This window comes from Pteropus alecto, unplaced genomic scaffold, assembly GCF_000325575.1.
Source record: "Pteropus alecto unplaced genomic scaffold, ASM32557v1 scaffold88, whole genome shotgun sequence".
Taxonomy (NCBI): domain Eukaryota; kingdom Metazoa; phylum Chordata; class Mammalia; order Chiroptera; family Pteropodidae; genus Pteropus; species Pteropus alecto.
In genome coordinates, this window is record NW_006494611.1 from 3,936,781 (window position 1) to 3,959,675 (window position 22,895).

The window sequence follows — 22,895 nt, forward strand, 5'->3', positions numbered from 1 at the left end:
ATTAGGAGACAGTCTGGCTGGCTACCTAAGAAGCAGCCATGGATTTTTGTTCTGCACCTAGCACTTTGCCATGATTAATTTTTTCTTCCCTATTTATGACACTTTGGGGTTTTTTTTTTTTTTTGCCCACTGCCCCAACATACATTTTACACATTTTTGATCTTTGTTAACATAATAGGTATTTGGGAACTTTATTATTATCATTACTCTGTTTTGCTTCCTTTCTAAGGATAATTTTTGATATTTAAATTGGTTTCAATACTCACTTTTAGTCTTTTTTAACATGAATTTTATTTGGTTTTATTATTGTTAGTTAAAAACATTTTCACATACTTGTTTTCTAGAAGAGCATAGGAATACTCTTATCTGAATCCTTGCAAATATGAGAATTTTTCCGAAGTTTTCATACATGAAACGTAACTTGACAAGGTAAAAAAATTCTTGAGTCACAGCCCTTTTTCTCCTCAAAACTTGTTTTCTGGCATTTAGTAGTGGAGCAGAGATATCTGAAACTACCTTGATTTTTGCTGTTTTGTAAGTAACTTTTTTTGATCTGCATTTTATGAGAATTTTTATCCTATCCAAAAAAAATAAGCCAGACTCTATCTATATCTGAATCTCTATTTTTGTCTGGTTGTATTATGCTACTGGTTTATTGCTATAAAAGCCCTAAGAACAGTGGCTCAAACGAGATAGAATCTTCTCTCAGGTACCAATCTGAGCCTAAGCAGTCCAGCTCTGATACAGCAGTGTCATAGTGTCACGGGCTGTCCTTAACACTGGGCCTCCATTTTGTTTTAAGATGGCCATTCCAGCTTCACCGTGGCTCTCACCTCCACATCTGCATTCCATCCAGTGGGAAGCAGTGGGTACATCCTGGAGATGGCAAGTATGTATGTATTTTCCTATCTTTGGGTGGGGGCGGGGAAGAGATTTCACAAAACGACTGTCATGCACTGAAGATTTCACACTCCAGTTCTGTATAGCTTATAATTATTGTCAGTTTCCCTTGCTTTTTGGTGTTTAGTATTTTTTTTCTTAGTCTGCTTTGGGCGCTCTTAAGTTTTTATCTTTTTCGATGTGTGAGAAATTGTTAAAAAGGAGCATCGAAGGCTGCTAGCCAGAAGCCGTTTTTGACTTGAAGGTCCCTTCTCTTGTACTTAAATTGGAATCAGACTTTTTTGTGTTCCAACTTTGATTTTACAATGAAGAGACAGGTCTCCTAGAGGCTGTGATGTGCACAAGGTTATATAGCTAGTATACAGGCGAATGTGGAGAAAACTTCTGGGCCTGGGCTTTCTCTTATTTTCCTGATGAGAAAGTGAGATTCTGGTAAAGGGAAGGGAGATCGGGTCCCTGCCTTCAGGTCTGCCCTGGGGTCATGCAGAGCTCTGCCCTGCTGTGCTCCCTGCACTGCCTCTGGCTCTGTTTCTTGAGCAAGGCTTTCCAAGCCTACCACCAGTTACTGTGGCTTTTAAAGGTGTATGATGCAGGAGCCGGAGGCTGTATTCCTTCACAATATGATTTTCAAGACCTGAGAGAAAGCAAGTCCTGGAGATGAGAGATGGTGATTAGTGGAACTGAAAGATGAGACCTATGTCTTCAAACATTAGGAGAGTTGTTCTAAGGTAGCAGACACCGTGTGTGGGTAGTTATAGGGAGAACAGATTTCAGGTCAGTGGAAGGAAGAACTATGAGACTGGGCCGTGTGAGGACCTGCCTGCCTTAGGCACCGTGTTTCCCTTTGCTGGGTGAAGTGATCAGTTGGAGAGATCTTAGGGGCATTATTCCGTATTAGGAAAGTGGACTGGAGGACCTCTGTGGTCCTTTTCCAGTACTGCTGTTCTATGAATCCAGAGTTGAAGATGGATTTTACTGAGTTCATTGAGGGTAACTGGAGTCGTTTTGTAACTAGGGGAGAATCAGGGACATTTGTGAGTCATGGAAGTCTGTGAATCTTTCATAATTGGAAATTGTTGAAATTACAGATAAATTGAGAAAGGGATCAGATTGAGCTTTTTTTTTCATTTAGAGTTTGTCCTGATTACTAGAGGTTATCAGAGTCAAATGGGAAGTCTTCACTCTATTGTCAGTCACATCTGAGAGGTCAGAGGCAGTGCCCTAAAATTCACTAGTGGGAGCAAACCAGGTGCCTTGGATCCATGACCAAATCACTGCTTTTACAAGGAGCATTGAGGTTAAGCTGGAATATAATTTTGTTCTGTGAGGTTTTCTCCTCATACTAGCTCTTTCACAACTATTAAGAACACTCATCATGGCAGAAAGACAGTGACATTATGTGGCTGTCGTGAGCAAGAATAGAAAATTAACCTATATGTGGGGTAAGTCTTAAATTTCAGTTCATCAGCACCTTAAGTGGAATGAGAGGAAATAAAAGGCAGCAGCAACCACTGATATTAAACATCAGAAAAGTTTGCTAGCAGCATCATTAGACATGATCAGTAGCAGGCCAAGTAAATTTCCATTATGCTCTAAGACAATGAGATTTGGATGCATGTACGATTTAGGCTAGTCTCTTACATACCTATAGTTGCGGGCTTTTTTCATAATTGTTAACATGGGGATACCTCTATTTCCCACTTCCTTCCTCAGGGATGTAAGAATAAAACTAGGCCAAATGCTTTTCATAGCCCTCAAGTTCTCGTCCCATCTCTGTCTACTCAGTCACTGAGTCATTCAGATCCCAAGCGAAGCCAAGTTATCGATTTTCCTTACTTCTGAAGTTGGAAGTCCAGTGTTTTTCTCCCACCTTTTCCTCCTGTCCTGTTGAGATGCCTTCTTCCTATCTAGAGCTAATCATTTCCTTTGGTTCTTTGTTGAAACCCCTCCAAGGGAGCAGCAAGGGGCTTTTTGAGTCACGTAGGCTAATGAATTTCAAACCCGTTATTGATTTAGGCCTCCATTTAACAACTGTTTTTTTTTTTTATTTTGCGTAAAATCATGTTTAATTAGGACTTTCTGGGACGTCAGGATGTCTTGTCAAGATAGGAAAAGTTTGAAGTTTATAGAAGAAATTAATACAAAGTGTGTTCCAGTCTGAGTCCACATGTGGTGAACAATGCACACACATGAAGCTGTTCTTATTTACAGTAAGATAGGACAGGATTGTGTCCTGTAAAGGATGGTCTCCTACTCTTGCTGCCCTTGGGAAGCTCAAGAGAGCTTGAACCCAAGTACTAAATAATGCATCCCTGGGGATCTCAGAAAACGGGTTGTGAAAACATCTTTGCTTAGGAACAAAGCCAGCTGGTCCTGTTCCTGTCTTCTATGTCTCCATGTGGCTTACCCTTCATTGTTGCAACCTTAGGACAACTTCTGGGTGCTTTGTACCAGTGTCAGTCATCATGTTCCTTCCTTACCTTTCTCTCATACGTTCAGAGACAAATATTTTGGAAGTGGATAGTTTAGGAGCTAGAGTTAAATCCCAAATTCTGCCATCTGGAATAAAGGCCAAGGAAGGAAACCTGAGCAGCAGAGCCAAGAGGGTACATCTTTGGAGGTTCCTGTGTCTCCTCTCCCACCTTGATTCCTCTTCATCTTGACAGATTCATTACCAAGCCCTTAAACCTATCTTTAAAGCCCTTCCTTTGGAGATGTGTTGTTCCTCTGTCTGTTCATCTGACATGCATACCTCAACCAGGGAACAGTTTTCAGTAATAACCCTGGTTGTCAGGAACTCCGTGGCTTCTCTTGAGCTGTCAACCTATGGTTAGTTTCTCCCTCTGAAGGCAGTGTGGGCTTGAGTCCTATATGGGGGAGGAGAGACGGTGGAGGCATAGGTACTGGGCTTTTTAATAGCCACACAAAGGGGCAGACTGGCCCGCTCATATTCATGCCAACCATGGCAGTGAGAGGAACAGCTGGCATCTACACGCCATAAAACTTTAAAAGTAAAATCAGCATCACAGAAATTGGAAATGGGAAAATCAAGAGTAGGGATGAGACATCAGTGAGGAACAAATGTTAAGTGATTTAGGAGTCCTCAGAGTTTGTGAGAAGGGAATTTTGGAATCCCTTTACTTCACCTGTCTGTCCCTACTGTATTATGAATAGTCACAATTAAGTATCAGCTCTTTATTCCAAAGATTGCTTGGACTTTTAGCAGCTGTGTCTGATAGACCCCACAGATCTAAGAACACAGGCTTTTAAATGCAGCAGGACCATTCTCGCCCACCTTTCTCACAGCTCGTCAGTGTGTGTGCCAACTACAGCGCCTCTTCCAGCCCCAGGCTGACCCCGCCCTTCCCTGATCTGGAATGCTTTCAATTGGGCGTCTGTGGAGGGATGAAGTATCTCTTTCCTTGAATTGTCAGGCATATCCTCCCTCTCTCTTACATAAAAATAAACTTTCCCTGGCCAGGCTTAAAGTTCGTTAAAGATAGGGTCCGGTCTTACCTAGCTTGATACATAGTCAATCAATCCCTCTGGTTCTGTGGTTCTCAAACTTTAGCACGCGTGGGAATCACCCGGAAGGCTTACCGAAATGGACTGCTGGGCCACACCCCCAGAATTTCGGATTCAAGGTAGACCTCAAGAATCTGCATTTCTAACCAGTTCCCAGGTAATAATGATGCTACTGGTCTGGGGACCACACATTGAGCACCACCGATCTAGTTTAGCTTCTCCCAAAGACCTTCCTGGAGAAGCCACCTTCCTCAGCGTAGCTTCCCAGTCCTGATTGTACATGCTGCCCGTTTTCCTAAGTCCCCTCAGAGCTGGAACTCAGGTGACACCCTGGGATAGGCAATGCTTAGTAAAATAAGAGACCAAGACACCAGGATCTTGTTAGCTGGATATATTTCATTTTTTTTTTGTTTTTGTTTTTGTCACAGAACACTGTTTGCAGTAGAGGAAACTGGCATTGCAGTCTGGTGGTAAAATGGCTTGTTCACATAAACCAGTACATGTTCATCCTTTAGCGCAAAAAGCCCTAATGGCGCGTACCCTATTGAAATTCAGGACATCTCCAACATTTTCTCTCTCTGTTTTTCTTTATCATCATCTTTTTTTTTTTTTTAATAAACATTTTCAAGGTTTGTCCAAAAGAAGGCCATATAGGTTCTTGGCTAGCGGAAGACAATTCAGAACAGTTGTTGCACACTTGGACTGTCACCTTTTCCAGGCTGGCAGTTGATATCTTATTTTTTTTCCAACTCATTTTTTTTAAAAAAATAAAAAAATGCTCCAACTATCAGTTTTACAAAATCTCTAAGGGAAACACAAGAGCAAGGTGCTGAGGTAAAAAACACCTGAGGTAGCTTTTTTTGTGTGTTTTTCTCGTTAAAAAAATCTGTAAATTTAACGCCCTGGGCCAACGACCTTATGTAAATCGCTATTTTCTTCCACATTTTTTTTAAAAAGAAAGAAATCATTTTGCTGAAAATTGATGGCTTATACACCAAAATGTAAAAAGACAAAATATGTTCTTTCTTTGCAGAATTTTTCTTTGTTTAGTTGGTTGGTTTGATGGGTTCCTGTTTTCCTCTTCCAAAATGCTAGGACAAGTACCATTGACTCTTGTTCTTTTGAGTAACCAAGTGTAAGTTGAGGCTGGTTTGTGTGTTTCGCTTTTGTTCCTTTTGTGTGATGTGATACTCAGAGCACTGCTTTGCCTGGGGGGTGCATAGGTAGGGAGACTGAGACAGGGGGATGAGGGAACTAAAAAGAACGGGGATGGAGAAGGGGAAGGAAAAAAGGACAGGGGAGAGATAAACAGAGAGAGACAAGAGAATTATATAGCAGTATGCAAAAACCAGTTTAAATCCTGTGAAGCAAAGAGAAATGGGCGTGTGAGCTAGACAGGGATGAAGAGACAGTTTCCTCTTCAGAGAGACGGTATCCCTTCTGTTGACATACACAGGTGATCCAGAACTGCTGTGAGTGTCCTTTTGACGAGATTTCCCTCTGGGTGAATTTTGTGTGGGTGGCCTTGAAGCTCCTTACTAAACCATCAGACCTCCCAAAGAATGACTTTATTCTTTAAAGTCTAGAAAAGCCTGCTTTCTCTTTAAAAAGAAAAAAAATAATAATAATTGATTAAAAATTGGAGTTAGTTGAGTTATTTGATATATTATTTCTAAAATATATTAACGCCGCAGGCACCCTGTGTAACCCACAGGCCACATATCTTAACATCTTTCCCCTTCTAATATGTACACACATGTACAGAGACGATTTCCCACAAAAAGAAAAGGGTATGAATTTTGCTTTGTTTTGAACACATTCACCTATGTTAGTTCAACTAAAAGGGATAGCGTGGTGGGAGTTAGGAGAGATCCAAGTGGATGGTGAAGTGGATGGCTGGGAAGCCTGCAGAGGCCCTGGGGGGAGGCAGGAGGCTGGGCGATGAACCAGCTGACTCCCACCTCCCTCCTGGCCCCTAGGATTCTCAGGGCCTCTGCAGAGTCCCTGGCGCCTCCGCAGACTTCTCATTCCTCAGGATGGTCTTTGGTTTGCTCCCGATCTGGCTGGCTGTGTTTGGTCTCATTCTGTCAGGTGTTGGAAGGGCTACATTCATCCGTTGTTTTGCTGGTGCCTGTGGGAGCCTCACTTGCTGCGCTGTGAGGCGACTCCCTGAGGATATTTCTGCTCCTGCTGCTTCACCTGTTGTACAATTTCCCTGATCTTGCGCTGTGCAGTCTGCAGCAAAGGAGAGGAGGAGGGTAGGGGGAAAAGAACCCAGTTCTGAGGACAAGCAGTGGGGGGTGGAAGGGTGGGAACGGGACTCGGGAAGGAGGTGGTAAACTCAGAAAAGTGTCATCTACCCACTGAAGCCCTTACTCTGGGGGCCTTTTCTGCCTGGAAGTAAAGTGGCAGAGTTCTTCTCCACCCCAACCCCAAGGCTGCCCTAAGGTTGAGGATAAAGGGGGAATCCCAAAAGCTTCCAGTTAACTGCTAGACAGATAGGCCAGGAAACAAACAGGAAACTAGGGACCAGGGAGCTTTGCAGAGGTTAGACAGCATCCCCCTCCCAACTGCACACATTTTAGCCTCCAGAGCTGCCCACCCACTAGAGTTACTAGGAAGAATGTTAGTGTGATTGCTGGGAAAGACGACAGTAAATGAGATGGGGGAGAAGTGAGACGCTCTACCCTGAACAACTGGACAAAACACGTGAACCACAACCTGACCCACCTCCCCGTAGTGCTCTCCCTGCAGGGAGACCCCTGCAGACTGAACTAAGGAGCCCGGCAGCTCAGACGCTCTCCCAGGGCATTGGAGGAGCTGGGATGTGGGAGCAGCAGAGGTGGGTGGGGCCAGGAGTCTGACTGTAGGAACTGCAAAGTTAAGGGGCCCTGGGAAGCAGCAGTACAGCAGGTGCTTCCTGCCCTGCCCGACAGTCAGGTCTCCTAGCAAAGGCACAGCCTTGGAGAACAAGCTGACTGCTCACACAAACCTTCAACGTAAGCTTAGACTAACTACACACTGGTTCAGAACAAGGACTAGGATTGCTCTCTCCCCAAACCCAACCAACAAAAAAAGCATCAAAAAGAACGAGGCCACATGACGCCGAGTCACTGGCCCTCCTGAATTAAAGCAGCACCTGTGTGGAGGCCCTGTGTCCTGATGGGGCGTGTCATGGTGAGATGGACATGGTAAGAAGAGAGACATGAGGGTCTCCTGTGATGAGCATTTAACCGCAAACAGTGAGACTTCTGGCCCTCAGGCTGGTTCTCAGGGGCTGGCTGGGGAACTCTGCGAGTGGGCCCTTGCCTGGTATGTGGCTCCCAGCATAGGAAGACTGCAACTGAGGCCTGAGTAGGAGGGCGAATTTAGAGTTTCAGGGGGCTTGAAATGTGCTGGACTTGACTCCAAAGTCCTACACTCTTCCTCAAGCTCCTCTAGCGTGTCTGGGGACAGCGGTGGTGACGTGTGGAACAATTTGCCCTGTCTGCAGGCAGTGCCTGAAGAGCCAGTTTCCACGGGTGTATGGATTGGGTGGCAGGGTGTGTGGGTTGGGTGGCAGGGTGTGTGTGCAAGGCCTGTGGCCTCCTGACAGGCCGCCAATAGCTTAGAAACTGAAGAGATTGGCAAGAGAAACCAGACCCTCATAGCACAGGTACCTGGCTAGCAAAGAAATGCCCAATTATTCTGACGATCACTTCCTCATTTTCATCTGGCGTTTGGTCACGAGGCACGATGACTTCTGCACTGGTTAAGTTCTGCAGTTCATTCACCTGTGAAGGGAGAAAAGTGGGCTCAGGAGGAAGTGGGAGAAGGGAGTGGTGGAGGGCAAGGAGGCCGAAGCTGCTCACCTTTCCTTCAATCTAGGACATCTTTCGGTGCTTCCCTGCCCCCGGTCAAATGGGGCTGTGCTGGTTTGGGCCATGGGAGGCTCAATGCCAGAGAGGGAGTCAAGCGCTTGACTCCATGAAGCCGCTTTTGGGGCTGAATTCTTATTCTGGAGTTCCTACCAATGCCGTTCCTACCAATGCCGTTCCTGATTTCTTGTCTGGTATCACTGCAGAGACCCCAGGCCTTCCCGTAATCCAGAGGTGAAAGTCACTGCTGGATATGCTCTCCTGGGTGCTGACCATGAGCCGACACTGCCTCTCGCCCGACTCACCAAAGTAAACTTTCTAATCAGTCCCTGATCCATTCCCTGCTCTTCATTTTCATTCCTGTTGCTGCGCCTTGCTTATGAGGTTAACCTACTCTTGGGTTATCTTTTCTCCCTGCTATTCCTAGGCCCAGGCCCATCTCCTCCATGAAGCCTCCAGCCCATGCCGATCTTCCCTTATCCAAACCCCATTTCCTGCACTCTGGTACTCTGGCTCACCTGCCTCAACAAGGCTGTATTTCCCAAGGGTTCATGGCCCGGCTCCTGCCCTGACATAGTGCCGAGCACGCATGTGGGGCTGACAGTCTGGCAGGTGCACAGAATTCAGTGACTGGTTCTAAAATTACCAGATAGGACACTGAAGTGTTCAGGATTCCACTCCCTCATGGACCATTTGCTTCCTTTTGCCTTCTACACTCCAGCTTGCCTGGAGCTTGCTGTGTGTGCCCTGTGATGCTGACCACGTTCCTGGATACAGGGAATAATATGCACACTCTGTGACTTGATTCTTTTACATAAAGGGGACTCATATCTAGAACTTGGCTTTGATCTCTCTGAAAGAGTTTCTATGTAAAGAAAAATAGCAAACACACACACAACTCTAGAGAATGCCCCCCACCCCACCCCCCAATTCCTGCCACCCAACACTGCCACTTCGCCAGCATGCACAGATCTACTGGGACTTCTCAGGGGTCATATTCCTGCCAGGTGGGTAAATCATGTTCTAGAACACACCTGGGTCTGACAGACAACCGCTCATTCCTACAGGCTTCAGAGTTAATCCTCTGATGCTTTTCAAATTACACTGTGGTACTTCTACCTTCATGTTGATTATTTTTAGAGAAACTATTTCCTTTTCACCCACCACCTTGTTGAGAAACTAGCTCCCCCGTAGTTTGGGAAACTGCCAGAAGACAGAATCTGCTAGGAGGATGTTAGGGCCTCTGCGGGCATTTCTCAGGAGAGTCTGAAGAACAGAAGAGCGTGCCAGATCCCAGACCCTGAGGGCTGCCAGAGAAGACAATGGGTGGTCTGCCAAGTACTTGGGTATACTTAGGGTGGGACCATACTCCCTATGTTTTCCCGCTACTATGTGTGGATATAAAGGGGGCAGGAGGCAGCGTCCCTGTGTCCCGGGAGTGGAGACCACGTCCCAGCATGGAGCTGAGAGACTGTCCCTGGGGGCAGGACCCTGGTGTTTTGGGCACACACTGAGCTCTGGGCAGCACCATGAATTTGGGGCCCTCAGCTCTGGAGTGATGCTAATTACATTTCTGTTCTTGAAGAGACAATGGGTTCTGAGGGAAGTCAGGCCGGGCAAGGAATCAGCCCTGGAAATGACACCAGCTCAGAGCAAACTTACGGTTTTGCCCCCCTTGCCAATCACCCGGCCAGCTGTGGAAGAGGGCACTCTGATGTGGGCTTCCAGCTTCACCTCTTCTTTGGGGTTAAAGAAGTTTTCTTCTTTCAGTTTCCCAAAGATCCGCCCCTGGGCCTGAGAGAGCAAGACGTGACTGGTGACTCACAGCGTTCAGTCCACCCGCTTCAGCAGTGTTGCTGCTGGAATTTCTGAGCCCAGCAACTGCACACCCCAGCCCCAAACTCACTGGGGCCAGACACAGGGAAGCCGTGCACCCTGCTTCGGCCTGGAGGGCTCTGCTCCTGCCACATCCAATGACTGCACTGTGCAAAATGTGCACGGGCCCGCTTGTGTCTTCACGGTGTGCACATAATCACCTCCTTTAGGAAGCTTTCTATTTTAGGTTGGGGGTGGCAGTGAGGGGGCAGAACCAAATGTCATTTCTGTATTTCTAGCACCTATCAACGTTTGGTTGCTTGAATGAATTTGTTCAGAGAATTCTTAATTTCTTTCCACCATGACCTGTTTGACCTGGTTATTACAGGATGGAGGTGAGGATGGTAGTGATGGGATTTGATGAGCCTGACCTTGCTTTATAATGTCTGACTCTGAAGCCAGTATAGCCAAGAGGTGATTGTTCTCTAAAAAAAATTTTAAAAACTTAAAAATTTTGACATAATGCTAAATACCTAAAATTCACCATTTTAAAGACTACACTTATATGGTTTTTAGTATATTCACTGTGTTGTACAACCACCACCAACATCCAGAACATCTCCTTCTCTTCCCCCCAAATAAAAGCCCCTATTAGCAGCGAGTCCCAATTCCTCCCTACCCCCAACCCCTGGCAACCACCGTTCTACTTTCCGGCTCTGTATTTGCCTTTTCTGGACTTTTCATGTAAATGGAATCATTTAATATATTTTTTTGCTGTCTGCTTTCTTTCACTGAGCATAATGTGTTTTAGGTTCATCCAAGTTGTAGCGTGTATCAGTTTCATTCCTTTTAATGGCTGAATAATATCTGATCATATGGATAGACCACATTTTGTTTATCCATTCATAAGTTGAAGGGTTACTGTTCTTGAACGGTTCTACATGTTTTAGTTTCGTCTTCTCAAATTTTAAATATTTTTAATGATAAGGATTATATACTTTTATAAATAAATGTTTCTGACTTTTAGAAAACTCAACTTATAATTTTCGTAGGGGAGAAAAAAAGGCACAAAGAAAACAATGCACCCCCACCACACCATGCTATTTCCCCTTATACCCCATGTTTACACCCCCATAGCTTGAAGGGTGGATGAGACTAAATAAGTCTGAAACATCCATTCTCAAAACCATAGCTAAAGGATCAGCGATTCCAGAGGAGGTGTCATTTGAACAGGGCACCATGAGACAATCTACTTCTCCAAGGGAGAAAAGGGAAGGAGGGCTCCAAGCAGCGGAAATAACCTGGCGGTGGGAAGACGAGGGAAGTCTGACACCAGTGAGCAGCTGCAGGACAGGAAATGGAGGCCGGGCCTCTGAAGTAGAGCCCTGAACATGCCTCTGAGGTGGCTGCAACTGCTGAAAGGCCCTCGGCTACCCCACACGCACTGCCCTGTCCCCGGGCACTGACCTTGAACTGGGCTTCAGGTGGTCCGGTGATGATGACCATCCTTTCGCTGACATCCGGGCCTTCCGCCGGGGCAATCTGTAGTTCACAAGGAAAGGGGAATGGTGCTGCTTGGCTGCTACCCCCCATTTCTTGTCTTAGCACCTGGTACTTTGTTTGACCTGTGCTGCCTCCACTCGGGGGCTTAGGATGTCATGACCGCAGTGCCCAGTATCTGATTTGGGTCTTTGGCCACCCAGAGAGAGTTGGTAGCAGGTCAGTAGTTATTGCCTGTTACTGCCTGTCCCTGCCCTGAGCTCCAGCAGGGCCTGGCTGCCTTTTATCAAGGGAGTCAAGAGCTCTAGGAAAGGGAGATGCAGGCTGTGCCAACCTGCCCAGGGCCCAGAGGGAAGGAAAAGCTAGTCCACAGAGGCCTTAACTTGGAGCCAGCCTGCATGAAAGGTAACCCTGGTTCTAATTCTCAGCTCTCAGAGGCAGGCAGTCGGCTGCAAGTGACAGTTGAGCTAGAACAGGTACAGTTAGGAGAAGGGCTAAAAGGCTAATTCATAATTCATGTTGACCAAATTAGTTCTGCTGTCCACTTCGTGATGATCATGGCTGCCTTGTTCAGATTCTAAAAGAAACCCCCGACCTCTCTGAGAACCCTATTATATGACTGAAGCAGATGGGACTCAGAGAGGTGAGGTGGCTGCCGAGATCACAGGGTGAGCCAGGGCTGGAGCAAGTTCAGGAATTAGGTGTCCCCGGCTGGCCCTGTTGACTGAATTTTGTGTGGCATTCTGAAGCCTGCTGACCAGATGCTGTGCAGGAAAAGTGAACGATGGGAGCTCAGCTCTTGCCTGGAACCAAAGTGCCTCTTGGGGTGCACCATTCCGGACCTCAGCTCTGCCCACCCCTTCCAGCACTCTGCTGCCACATATCAGTTAGTGTAAAGCTCTCGCCCTGCCCTGGAGGCCTCAAGCGTGCCCCTGGTTGTAGTCCCTGAAGACTGGCAAAGCAGGAGTGGGGCTTCTCTGCAGTTGGTGAGATCATCTTGCTTCAGAGACAGAGGCTTTCAGAAACCTGTCAGGATAAAGGGAATCTAGCAAACACCAGGTCAGTTTTAAAAAGCAGGAAATTTCTCTTGCATATACTTGGCTTCCCTGGTTTTCTTTCAAGCTCTTTTTTACTGCTCTGGATAGAGGCAGAGGCTAAGGAAGGAGCAGTCTGTTGGCCCAGCATAACAAACATCTGCACATTACCAGGCTGCAGAGCCCATTCATCCCCCTAGCCCAGCCCTGCTGTCTTCACCCATCACAGGGGTCATCAGCAAAGTGACGCACCACAATTCAACCTTGCTGGGAAATAATGGGATTAAGGGGATGCTGTGGGGCAAAGCCCAAGGAATTGATCTCTCTAGCCTCATTTTCCTAAAGGCCTGCTGGGAATGATTCTGGTATAGCACTCAGGTTGCTATGGTGGAAAAACACAGGACCAGAAATAGGGTAACCCAGTCAAATCTCGGCCCTCACGCTCTAGCTTTGTGGCCTTTGTCAAATTACTAAAAGTCTCTGGGCCCCGGTTCCTTATGGGTAATGGTAAATAGAGAGCTATTGTGGCAGTTAGCCCCAACAGGTGCTCACATCCTACAGGTCGGCAGAATTTACACCTAAGAGCCGGTCCTGCCACCTGTGTGCCTGGGCTGCGTCTCTGTACCTCTCTAAGTCTACCTTAGGGGAGAAAGGATTTGATGAGATGATCCCTCAAGTCCCTTTTAGTTGAAATAGTCTCATGCTATCTCCTGCAGGGCATCTCAGACCACAGGACTGAAAACTGGGAGAGGCCCTCGGGGTACAGCCAGCCCTGTGGTCTTCCGCACCTTACCTGTCCACCATGGGGGCAGGACCAGCAAGGCCTGAGCCAGGGTCTCACCTGCAACGAGCCTGTTTGGTGCAAAGGCCCCCGTGTGCTCCACAACTGTCCCCCCACACCTCAGGGCTCTCATCCAGTCTATCCACTTTGCAGGTGAGATAAATGAGGCCTGGAAGGGGAAATGATTTACCTAAATAAAATTTTTTTATGTTCTCACTGCAATCCTTGTTCTGTGCTACTCAGAATGTTTTGTGTTTGTTTTTTCTCCAGCATGCTTGCTGTGGGAGAAATTCCAGCTCTTGGGGAGAAAGTCTAAGCGTTCTTTCTCTCCAAGTCATGAGACTTCTCGTTCGGAATTCCGGGTTGTCCCATGGTAGCAAATCATTTTACGTAACAACGGAAACTCTGTTTCTGAAGTGTGTTTCACGAGGCTTGGGACGTGCTCAGCATTCTGCCCGTGAGTCAGAGCTGATAGCTGTGCTTGGAGCGGGCCCAGGGTCGAATAATCCTTCCCTTTCAGCTTCTCTGACGATCCTTCGCATTGTGCTGGAGGAGGCAGGATGTGGGTATGTAGCTGCAGCTATGTCTGAACTCAACAACCATTCCCATAAATCAAGGGGCCTTCCTTCCTGAGCCTCTCAGTGCAGGCCCAGAACTTTGTATCAGGTTATGTCACCGGCTTTTGTTCACCTATGGGTTTATCATCCACTGGTTTTCAAAGAATTTTTCATTCAAACTACTTTTTCAAAGTTTCACGGTGTTTAAGCGAAGACTAAAGAAATCGAAGTGCTGATAACTGCTAAGTGTAAACCATTATTCCACTCAAGTCCACTCCCTTAGTTTAGGAAAAAACCTCAGGCTTTCTTAGGTTTATATTCTTGAGGAGGACAATGGTAACCCAGAAAGGACTGGGGTGACTTATTTCTTATTAATATTTTTTCTTATTTGGTTGTTAATTGAACAAAAAAGCAATAAGAGAGTTAAAGAGCAGAACGGATGGGAATGGGCCTGGAGGCTAATTTTTTTAGATCCTGTGGAATTTTGTCCCTGGATGGCACAGGAGTTGCCTGGGACTGACGGAAGGTCTGAGGGGCTTGGGATGGGGAGGTGGGGGTGGAAGAGGGTGGGATACAGGTGGCTGCTGAGAGCAGCTTTACCTTGATGGAGGCCCCAGCGAATCTAGCCAGCTGTTTAATGTGTGCCCCCTTCTTCCCGATGATCGCCCCCACAGCCTGGGTTGGGATGAAGAGATTCACAATCTCCTGCTCTGGATACTGGAAAGCCAAGACAAGAAAGAAAGCATCATTCCCACTGGGATTATTCCTTCAGGAAGTTACCGACCATCTACTCTGAGCCACATGGTAGGGTGGCCCCCTGACCAAGTAAATGCCAGAATGGTGCACGGATTCCTCTGTGGCCTAGGGCTCTGCAGGTGGGAAGCTTGAAGAATGAACCTGAACACAGGCAAGCACAACACAGCAATCAAAATGCAAACTCCTCTTGAGTGTCTCCGAAATTGATGGATACAGAAAGCTGTCCGTTCACAGGTTTTCTGTCCATACAAATGTGATATGTGTTTCTCCTGTGTCTTGATCAAAGAAAGCAATACAGTTATTAAATGTACCAAGCCCAAGAGGCACTTTGTCAGAGGAAATGGAAAGCTGTCCCACTATTAAATGTACCAAGCCCAAGCACAAGGCTTGGAGGCACTTTGTCAGAGGAAATGGAAAGCTGTCCCATCCGCCTTATAGCCAGGAATGGCACTTTCTCTGGAGTGCTGCCATATTCAAAACAAGACAGCGACTAAACGTGCCCTGGCCAGGCCACATGGTGACAGCCCCGAGAGCCCTGGGTACAGCCTCCAGGGATCTTGGTATAGGTGTCTGTGGAAATGGCATGACCTCATTTACTAGACTTTGTTTAAAGGTCTTTGGAAACTGTTCGTTAAGCCAACACCACCTCCTGCTTTGACCTGCTGATTGTGTACGTGCACCAGATTCCTGCCACCTGCAGGATTGTAAGCATTGGCGGGGCTGTTGAACGGGACAGCATCAGCCTTCTAGTGCACCTGAGCACTGGCAAGTGGTGTGCTTATGCCTGGTGATGTGTCACTCTGAGGACGACCTGGAACCATAGGACCCGGCACTCAACACGGTGAACGTCCACTCGTTAGTCCACCAAGGACTACACGGTGCCAGCCACAGGACAGGGAAAAGCGGCGCATGGGGCTGAACTGAGGGACACTTACGGAGTGATGATGCGGGAACGGGCTGAACTGGTGAGGGGGGTACAAGCTGGAGAAGTATCCGGAGTGGGTCTGCGGCATGAGAGAAACAGTCAGTCAGTGGGTGCCCTCAGGGACGCTCAGCAAACTCAGGGCACACGCTATGCAGGCCCTCTGCACCATCACCTGTCCCCACTGTCACGTCCACATATCTGTCCCTCTGCAGCTCAGATCTCTGCTCCACTTTCCCCTCGGAGCACTGGGCTGGACTGAACGTTTAGCATTTCTAGTTGAGCCATGCTTCAGGCTCCTAGGAACTTACCATGAGAGTGAGTACGCGCGTGCGCACACACACACACACACACACATTCTCTCGCTCGCTCTCTCAACCTGCCCTCAGTCAGAGAAGCAGGGCCAGTGGCTTCTATTTTCTGGGGAATTATGAATAGTGGATTAAAAGGAACAGAGAGTGCTAGAACATATCCAAGAGATATAAAGAACAAACAAGTATGTTCCTGGCAAGTCACATCAGTGAGCTCCATCAGAGCATTTCAGAAGAACTAGAGATTGAGAATGGAGAAACTGAAAGAGATTGAGAAGAGAGAAAGGAAACGAATGAATAAATACATTTTGTGTGAGTGTGAGGCAGATGTGGAAAAGCTATTAGGAAAATTACATTTAAAAAGCAGCTGTTTTTTACTGGATACTGTGTACTAGGCACTGTGATAAATACTGTATATCTATTCAGAAACTCTTTTAATCCTCGTAATAGTCTTGTAAGACAGGAATATTTCTGATTTTATATATTCGTATGGACATTAGTCAAAGTCAGGTTAGCTGTGCTTTACATAAGGCCAAGTAAACGCTGACGTGCCTACTACAGGAAAGGAGGTGAATGGCTCTGAGCACCAATCCCTGCAAGACGACCTCCCAGGAAGACATTCTAACAGTGGTCAGACATGGATGAGGCTTGGGAGTTTGGGGACCTAGCTATCCTTAGTGGCCCCTTGAGCAAATCGCATGATGTCCTCCATCTCTTGAATCTCCAGCTGAACTCTTAACTCCTGATCACAAAATTACTCGTAGGGACAAAATAAAACCAATGGCCTTTTTGAGCTTGGAGAGAAGACTGGCCTCGGGGGAAGAGAGATGTGAACACCATGTCTCCGGCAGGTGTTCTCACCTGCGGGGACAGAAATCTGCTTATGAAAGGGGACCATTGCTGTATCCCAAGCCTTTGCTTTGATGACTTGGAAAGAGGCTGCGGTGACACCTCATGCCCACAAGAGGGGGCTATGAGACCAGAGTTCTCTTGGCAACCTCTAGTTTTGAAAGAAAGGTTAAGAACAGGTTTGGCTCTCTTGGTCCTGCCTCCTTCTTGAAGAGCATCAGCTCCAGACCCCTCTCTGTGCACGTCCCTGTTCTGGGGGCTGTCCTAGGCCATGGAGGGTGGGGTTAGAATTCCCACTGGTTTTCTGCTCAGACAAAGCTCTACATTGGGGAAAGGATGCTTCTGCCTTCCTCTCCTCCGGACAGCCTCTCCTTTAGGCCCTCATAGCAGAAATAATTCTTTTGAATTGTAATTTGCCTTTTCCTCACAAAAACTCACGAGGCCCATGGTACACAGGCCACAGTGTGGCTGCTATTTTGGGTTTAAATACTTCCAACATAAACACTGTATTAAATTTTGATCTACCACTTGGGTTAGGGGACAGAATTTGCTGTGAAAAGAAAAAGAACATATTCCCCATTCCCTTTTATATTCATGAGTTACTACACCTGGAAAATTGTTGTGTGGAAAGAAGCGTGAACTCAGCAACAGGGAGCTCCTTTCTGTCTGGGGCTCTGCCGTTGGCCTTTGTGTACATATGCTGGCTTTTGGAGTCAGAAGACTCAGAAGACCTGAGTCCAAATCACTAGCTTTGTACAGGTTGGAATAATGCAGCCTTCTGAGCCTCATCCAGAAATGGATTAAAATATCCAGACCTTATAATATTGTGAGGGTTCATTCAATTGTCCATTCATTCACACAAAAAATATTTGATCATCTACTATGTGTGAAGCACTCTTCTAGGTGCTGAGGACACAGCTATTAAGACATAAAAGGTCCCTGCCACAATGGGTCTTACATCCTATTCAAGTGCCGAAAAAGAAATGAATAGGAGGATGTGAGGAAGGGTTGCTGTGGAGCTGAGGGGTGGGATGGCAACCTTAGCTGGAGGGGTCCGGGAAGAGTCTTGGAGGAGGTGACCTCTGCTTTAGGACCCAAAGAGGAGACGGAACCCCATGCAAGGCATCAGAGAGAGAACATTCGAAGCAAAGTTCTCAGAGGTCTAGAGCTGGGAAAGGAGTTGGCCTGTTTGAAAAACAGAAAGGAGGCCAGTATAGGGAAAGCACATAAGAGTAGAGCAAGAAATGATGGGGAGTCGGGCAGTGCGAGATCACACAGGACCTTGAGGGCCCTGGTGTGGACATGGATCTGAGCCTAAGTACAATGTACACTTCCTAAGGATGTGACGTGGCATTCGATGAGGTCACAAGAATGGAAGAAATCTATCATCGGGCATTATGTGGCTGAATTAATGAGTGTTACATGAGTACTTATTCATAATGAAATGTGTGGCTTACCGGGCACACTTTCTGTTTCCTGTCTCAGGCTGACATGGAGTCTACAGCCTCAGATGGAAGGAGACTTTCAGTGCTCAGTCACAATGATCAGGAAAGTAACCAGTCAATGATTTGAATAAATGTCCTCTTTACCGGGAAAGCAGGTTGTGGCCACCTGACAAACCAAGGCCCCAGGGAGGAAGGGGTCAGTGTGGAACCCTGACCCCAATATGGCCGTTGAGCTCACTGTCTTAGTTTGAGGGTCCCCAACTATTTTATGAGAGAGAAACTACTTTATTTTTGAATGTTTCAAAAGCATTATGACAGGAGGGGGAGAGAAGGCGTTATGGTGAAGATGCCCTGCCGGGTGTACCCCACCCCCTGCCAACAGAGAGGCAGCAAGGGGGATTATTATTACTCATGGTTCATTTCAAATTCTGAATTTGAGGGGAACTGGTGTCTGCTTTTCCTCTATGCTTGACTGTGCTGGGGAGTAGGTAAAGCAGTATATATCAGATGCACTTGTGAAAATTAAAAGAGGAATTATAAACACTGGGCCTGCTTTTCGTGGAAGAACTGCAGGATCCTTTTTTCGAAGCTCTTACAATATGACCATTTCATACATGACTTAGGTGCTATTCTGCAGCATGTAGAAGTCAGGGGGTGGGAAGAGTGAGGGGTGGGTAAGGGGCAGTGGAGAGGGCAAGGATCAGGCATACAAATTATCTTAAATATTTAAATAGCATTAGTATGATGATAGAGGGATGCCATGTTGCAAAGAGGGCAGGTGCTCACTATAGGAACCAGGGATGTGGACATGGGGAGGGGCCGTAGACTTGGCCAGAAGGGTCACTGTCATGGGCAGGGCCTTCCAAGATTCCGAAGATGCACTATTCTACCCCAGCTTATCAAAGTATGTCCTTACAGCCCTGCTTACCCACCTCTGTGTGCTCTCTTGAGGTGGCCTCCAGAGCTGACAGGGACCAGAAATTGGTAAGCTAGGAAGAGGGGGGGCCAAGATTTGAGCACAGAACTCTCTCTCTGAAGCCCAAGGTTCTTAACCACTGTACCCAACACTGCCCACATCTGGAACATTCTAAATTCACTGGTTCATGTGAGGCCCACTGTACATGTTATGAAAAAGCTCTAATATGTCCTCTGTTGAGTTTATTTAAATACAGAGATGGGCAATTAAAATTCATTAGATACATATAGAGAATCAGCAGCATGAATCAGGGGAGAAAGGCAAGCAAATAACCCCAGGTAATTAATTCAGGAAAGAGGGAGAGCTTTTTTAAAAAAGTCTGCTTGATTTCTTAGTGAGATTCAAGAGGACAGTATTATAACACATGAGTAGATTGCTATGAGAAAAGCTCAGAGAACTAGCTTGATCTTGGAAATTAAAAACATGATCAATGAAGTTAAAACTCAATAGAAATGAGAGTTTGGACACAGTAGGTGAATGGACACTCCTGAAAGGCCAATTGGTGCATTAGCGGATTAACTCATGCAAAACAAAAAAGAGGGAATCAGAGAGACATGAAAACTAGAGTGAGAAGATCTACCATCCATGAAGTGGGAACTCCAGAAGGAGAAAATGAAGTGGTGGGAAGAGAAGCTATACTAAAATTAATACAGAAGCAAAAGATTTTCCCGAGCCAAAGAAAAATTTGAATCTTAAGATTAAGGGGCTCAGATTCAGATTGTTAAATCCCAAGGGTGAAGGCAAAACACTACCAAAGGCAAAAAAATCTTATAGATAGAAGGAAAAAAGTTACTTACAAGTGAAAGAATCAGGCTGGTAGCACCCTTAACCTGAAAAATGGGATGCTAGAAGTAATGTTTTCAGAGCTCTAAAGGAACTATGAGCCTAGCATTGCTGGATAACCAGCTGAATTTCCATTCATGTGTGAGGGGAAAAGAAAGGCATTTTCAGATACAGAAATTATACTACTTATGTATTCATTCCTGAAAAAAGTTGTCTGAGAAAGTACTCCAGATAAACAAAAAAAACCAAATAACTCAAAAAATGAGAACACAAGAAATTGTCTTCAGTGAGCAAAGAAACCGGTAAAAGTTTTGTTGATTTTAAATAACTGTGGATTATGAGATTGTATATTCATTAAGAAAAAAAGCTTAATAACTTGGACTAAAATTCCAGATTATTTTTAAAGTAATATGACCAAAGTGCCTTAAACAAAATCTGTTAGTAATAAAGTACTTGACAAAACCATAATCATAGTAGGAGAACAGTAAACTGCTTTCAAAATTTCATGTCATACAGATAAAAAAATTATATAGAGAATATAGGCCACCAATGAGAAGCCTGATTTTACAGCTGTAAACACAATGCTGAGCCCATCAGAAAAGATGCCCCCTTCCAAATGCCCAGGACTTTTAAAAACTGATCATGCATGAGCAAAAGCCACAAAAACTGGGATGCTCTAATAACATCTTCTGCATACACAGCACAGAAAATAATTGCAAGATTTTAAAAAAAGGCCTTAACTACTTAAAAATTAAAATTTAAAAAACCCTAGCAAATTTGATTAAGAAAAAAAAGAAAACACGAATATACAATGTTAGGAATTAAAAGAGAGATATAACCACAAGTTTGTGGAGATTTAAAAGGCAATGGTCTGTTTCGTACAATATTATGCCAATACATATAAAAAGAGAGATGAATACTTTTACAGGAAAACAGAAATCAACAAAACTTTGTACAAGCCAAAAACTTGTAAGAAAATGAAAAGCTTATAAATGATCTTTCTCCAAACAAGTGCTAGGCCCAGGTGTTTCACAGAGTCGTCTTAACAAATCTTTAAGGAAGAGAAAATTTCTATACTTTAATTTTCCTAAGCATAGTAAAAGTTAGTCATCTTTCCAATTCATTCTACAGTTAAAACTGTCAAAGAAAATATATAAATATAATAATTGAAGTGTAGACAAAAAGATGAAAAAATGGAATAGAATCCAGAATGACTAAGTAGGAATTTAGTGTATGACAAAGCTGACATTTCAAACTGAGTGATAAAATGGTGCATTACTCAATACATGATTTTGGGAAAACCGGCTACCCATTTGGGAAAAAGAAGTCAGATCCCTATCTTAAAATATAAGTCAAAATAAATTTCCTATGAATTATAGATATAAATATAAACAATACCCCAAACCCAGCAACTAAAAATTACTATAAGAAAACGTAGGGAGAATATTTTTACGGTCTTGGATGTTATGTTATGTTATGCTGCTTCTTTAGCATAACATCAAAGGCAAGAAATCCACAGAGGGAAATGTCACTGATTTAACTATCTTAATTCTTAAAATTTCTGCACCAATTCTATTGAAAGGAAATCTATGAAAATTTAAATTGTATATGCCTTTTGATGCAGAATTCCAATCTTAGAGAATTTACTCTCAGATATACTCACACATTCGTGCAAAGACTTACATAGAAGGATATTCATTTTGACACTATTTGTAGTAGAGAAAACCTGGTAAACAACCCAAATGTCTAATAATAGTGTGCTGGTTAGAAAAATTATAGTAAATTCATATAATGGAATCCTATGTAGCCATGAAAGAGAATTAGGTCTAGCTATGGAAAATGTCCATAATAAGTTTGAAAAGAAACAACTTGTAATTCACTGTGTATGGCATGATTCTGTTTGTATTTTTGAATAATATGATTGTATATGTGCTGAGAAAACATTTTTAAAATGTGTAAACATAACTGCTATAATTCTGGAGAGTGGTTATTGGGTAAAATTTGGGTAAGAGAATGAAGGCTGAAGGGAAATGTTTACATTTTACTTCACACAATAGTTTGTTCAAAATATAGGTTTTAAATTATTATGATACAAGACACCACAAATAAAGCAAAGAGAACTGAGAAGCTGGTGGAAAACATTTACAACATGACAAATAGTTAACAGCCTTAATATATAATCAGCTTTTACAAATAATTAAGAAGAAGATGGAAAATAATGGTGATGATAGTAGCTAAGACTTATATTGCAACTACTATGTGAAGGCTTTAACTTATTTAATAACCTTACAACAAGCCCTACAATATATGTACTATTAATACCCTCATCTTATAGATAGGGACATCGAGATGCAAAAAGGTTAAGTTAAAAATAGGAAGTAATAGGGCAGAGATTCAAATGCAGGCAGTTTGGCACAGGCAGTTTGGCTCCAGAACCTACACTGCTTCTCAATAAACAATGGGCAAAGGATACAGAAATACAGTTCATTAGAGAGGGAGAAAATGGCTAAAAAACTCATAAGTGTTGAGTCTCATAAAACAAAAGAAATGTATATTTAATTTTAATTTTAATTTTTTAAAAAATTTTTTAGGCAAGGCAACCCTTGGTTGACCTCACAGATTGCAAGGACCTTGTCAGCTTACGATCCCTTATTTTTTTATTTTTTACACCTGCAGCACCTGGTCTTCCTAGGTGGTCTCCCATCCAAGTACTAACCAGTCCTGACCCTGCTTAGCTTCTGAGATCAGACGGGATGGGGCTTGTTCAGGGTGGTATGGCCATAGACTCACAGTCAATTTTTAACTTCCATTTTTGTTTACTTCTACAAAACAACTATATTGCCTAAGGTTTCCTTTTATGATTGACCTTATCACAATACCTTAA

The 22,895-nt window shown here is 44.6% G+C and overlaps 1 protein-coding gene and 1 pseudogene across 5 annotated transcripts in view; both read right to left on the reverse strand.

The window, feature by feature from the left end:
* Positions 1-4,801: 4,801 nt before the first annotated feature.
* Positions 4,802-22,895, reverse strand: part of IGF2BP2 (insulin like growth factor 2 mRNA binding protein 2) — a 149,826-nt gene continuing 131,732 nt past the window's right edge. For 3 of the 5 annotated variants that reach the window (XM_025042242.1, XM_025042241.1, XM_025042240.1), the window contains 6 exons: positions 15,661-15,729; positions 14,570-14,686; positions 11,565-11,639; positions 9,945-10,076; positions 8,085-8,198; positions 4,802-6,660 (listed from right to left, as the gene is read on the reverse strand). In XM_025042242.1, coding sequence (XP_024898010.1) covers positions 6,568-6,660; positions 8,085-8,198; positions 9,945-10,076; positions 11,565-11,639; positions 14,570-14,686; positions 15,661-15,729 — 600 coding nt within the window. In that variant the 3' untranslated portion in view covers positions 4,802-6,567. The other 2 variants (XM_025042244.1, XM_025042243.1) reach the window with 2 other exon arrangements.
* On the reverse strand, positions 22,679-22,797 carry LOC112474195 (annotated as a pseudogene).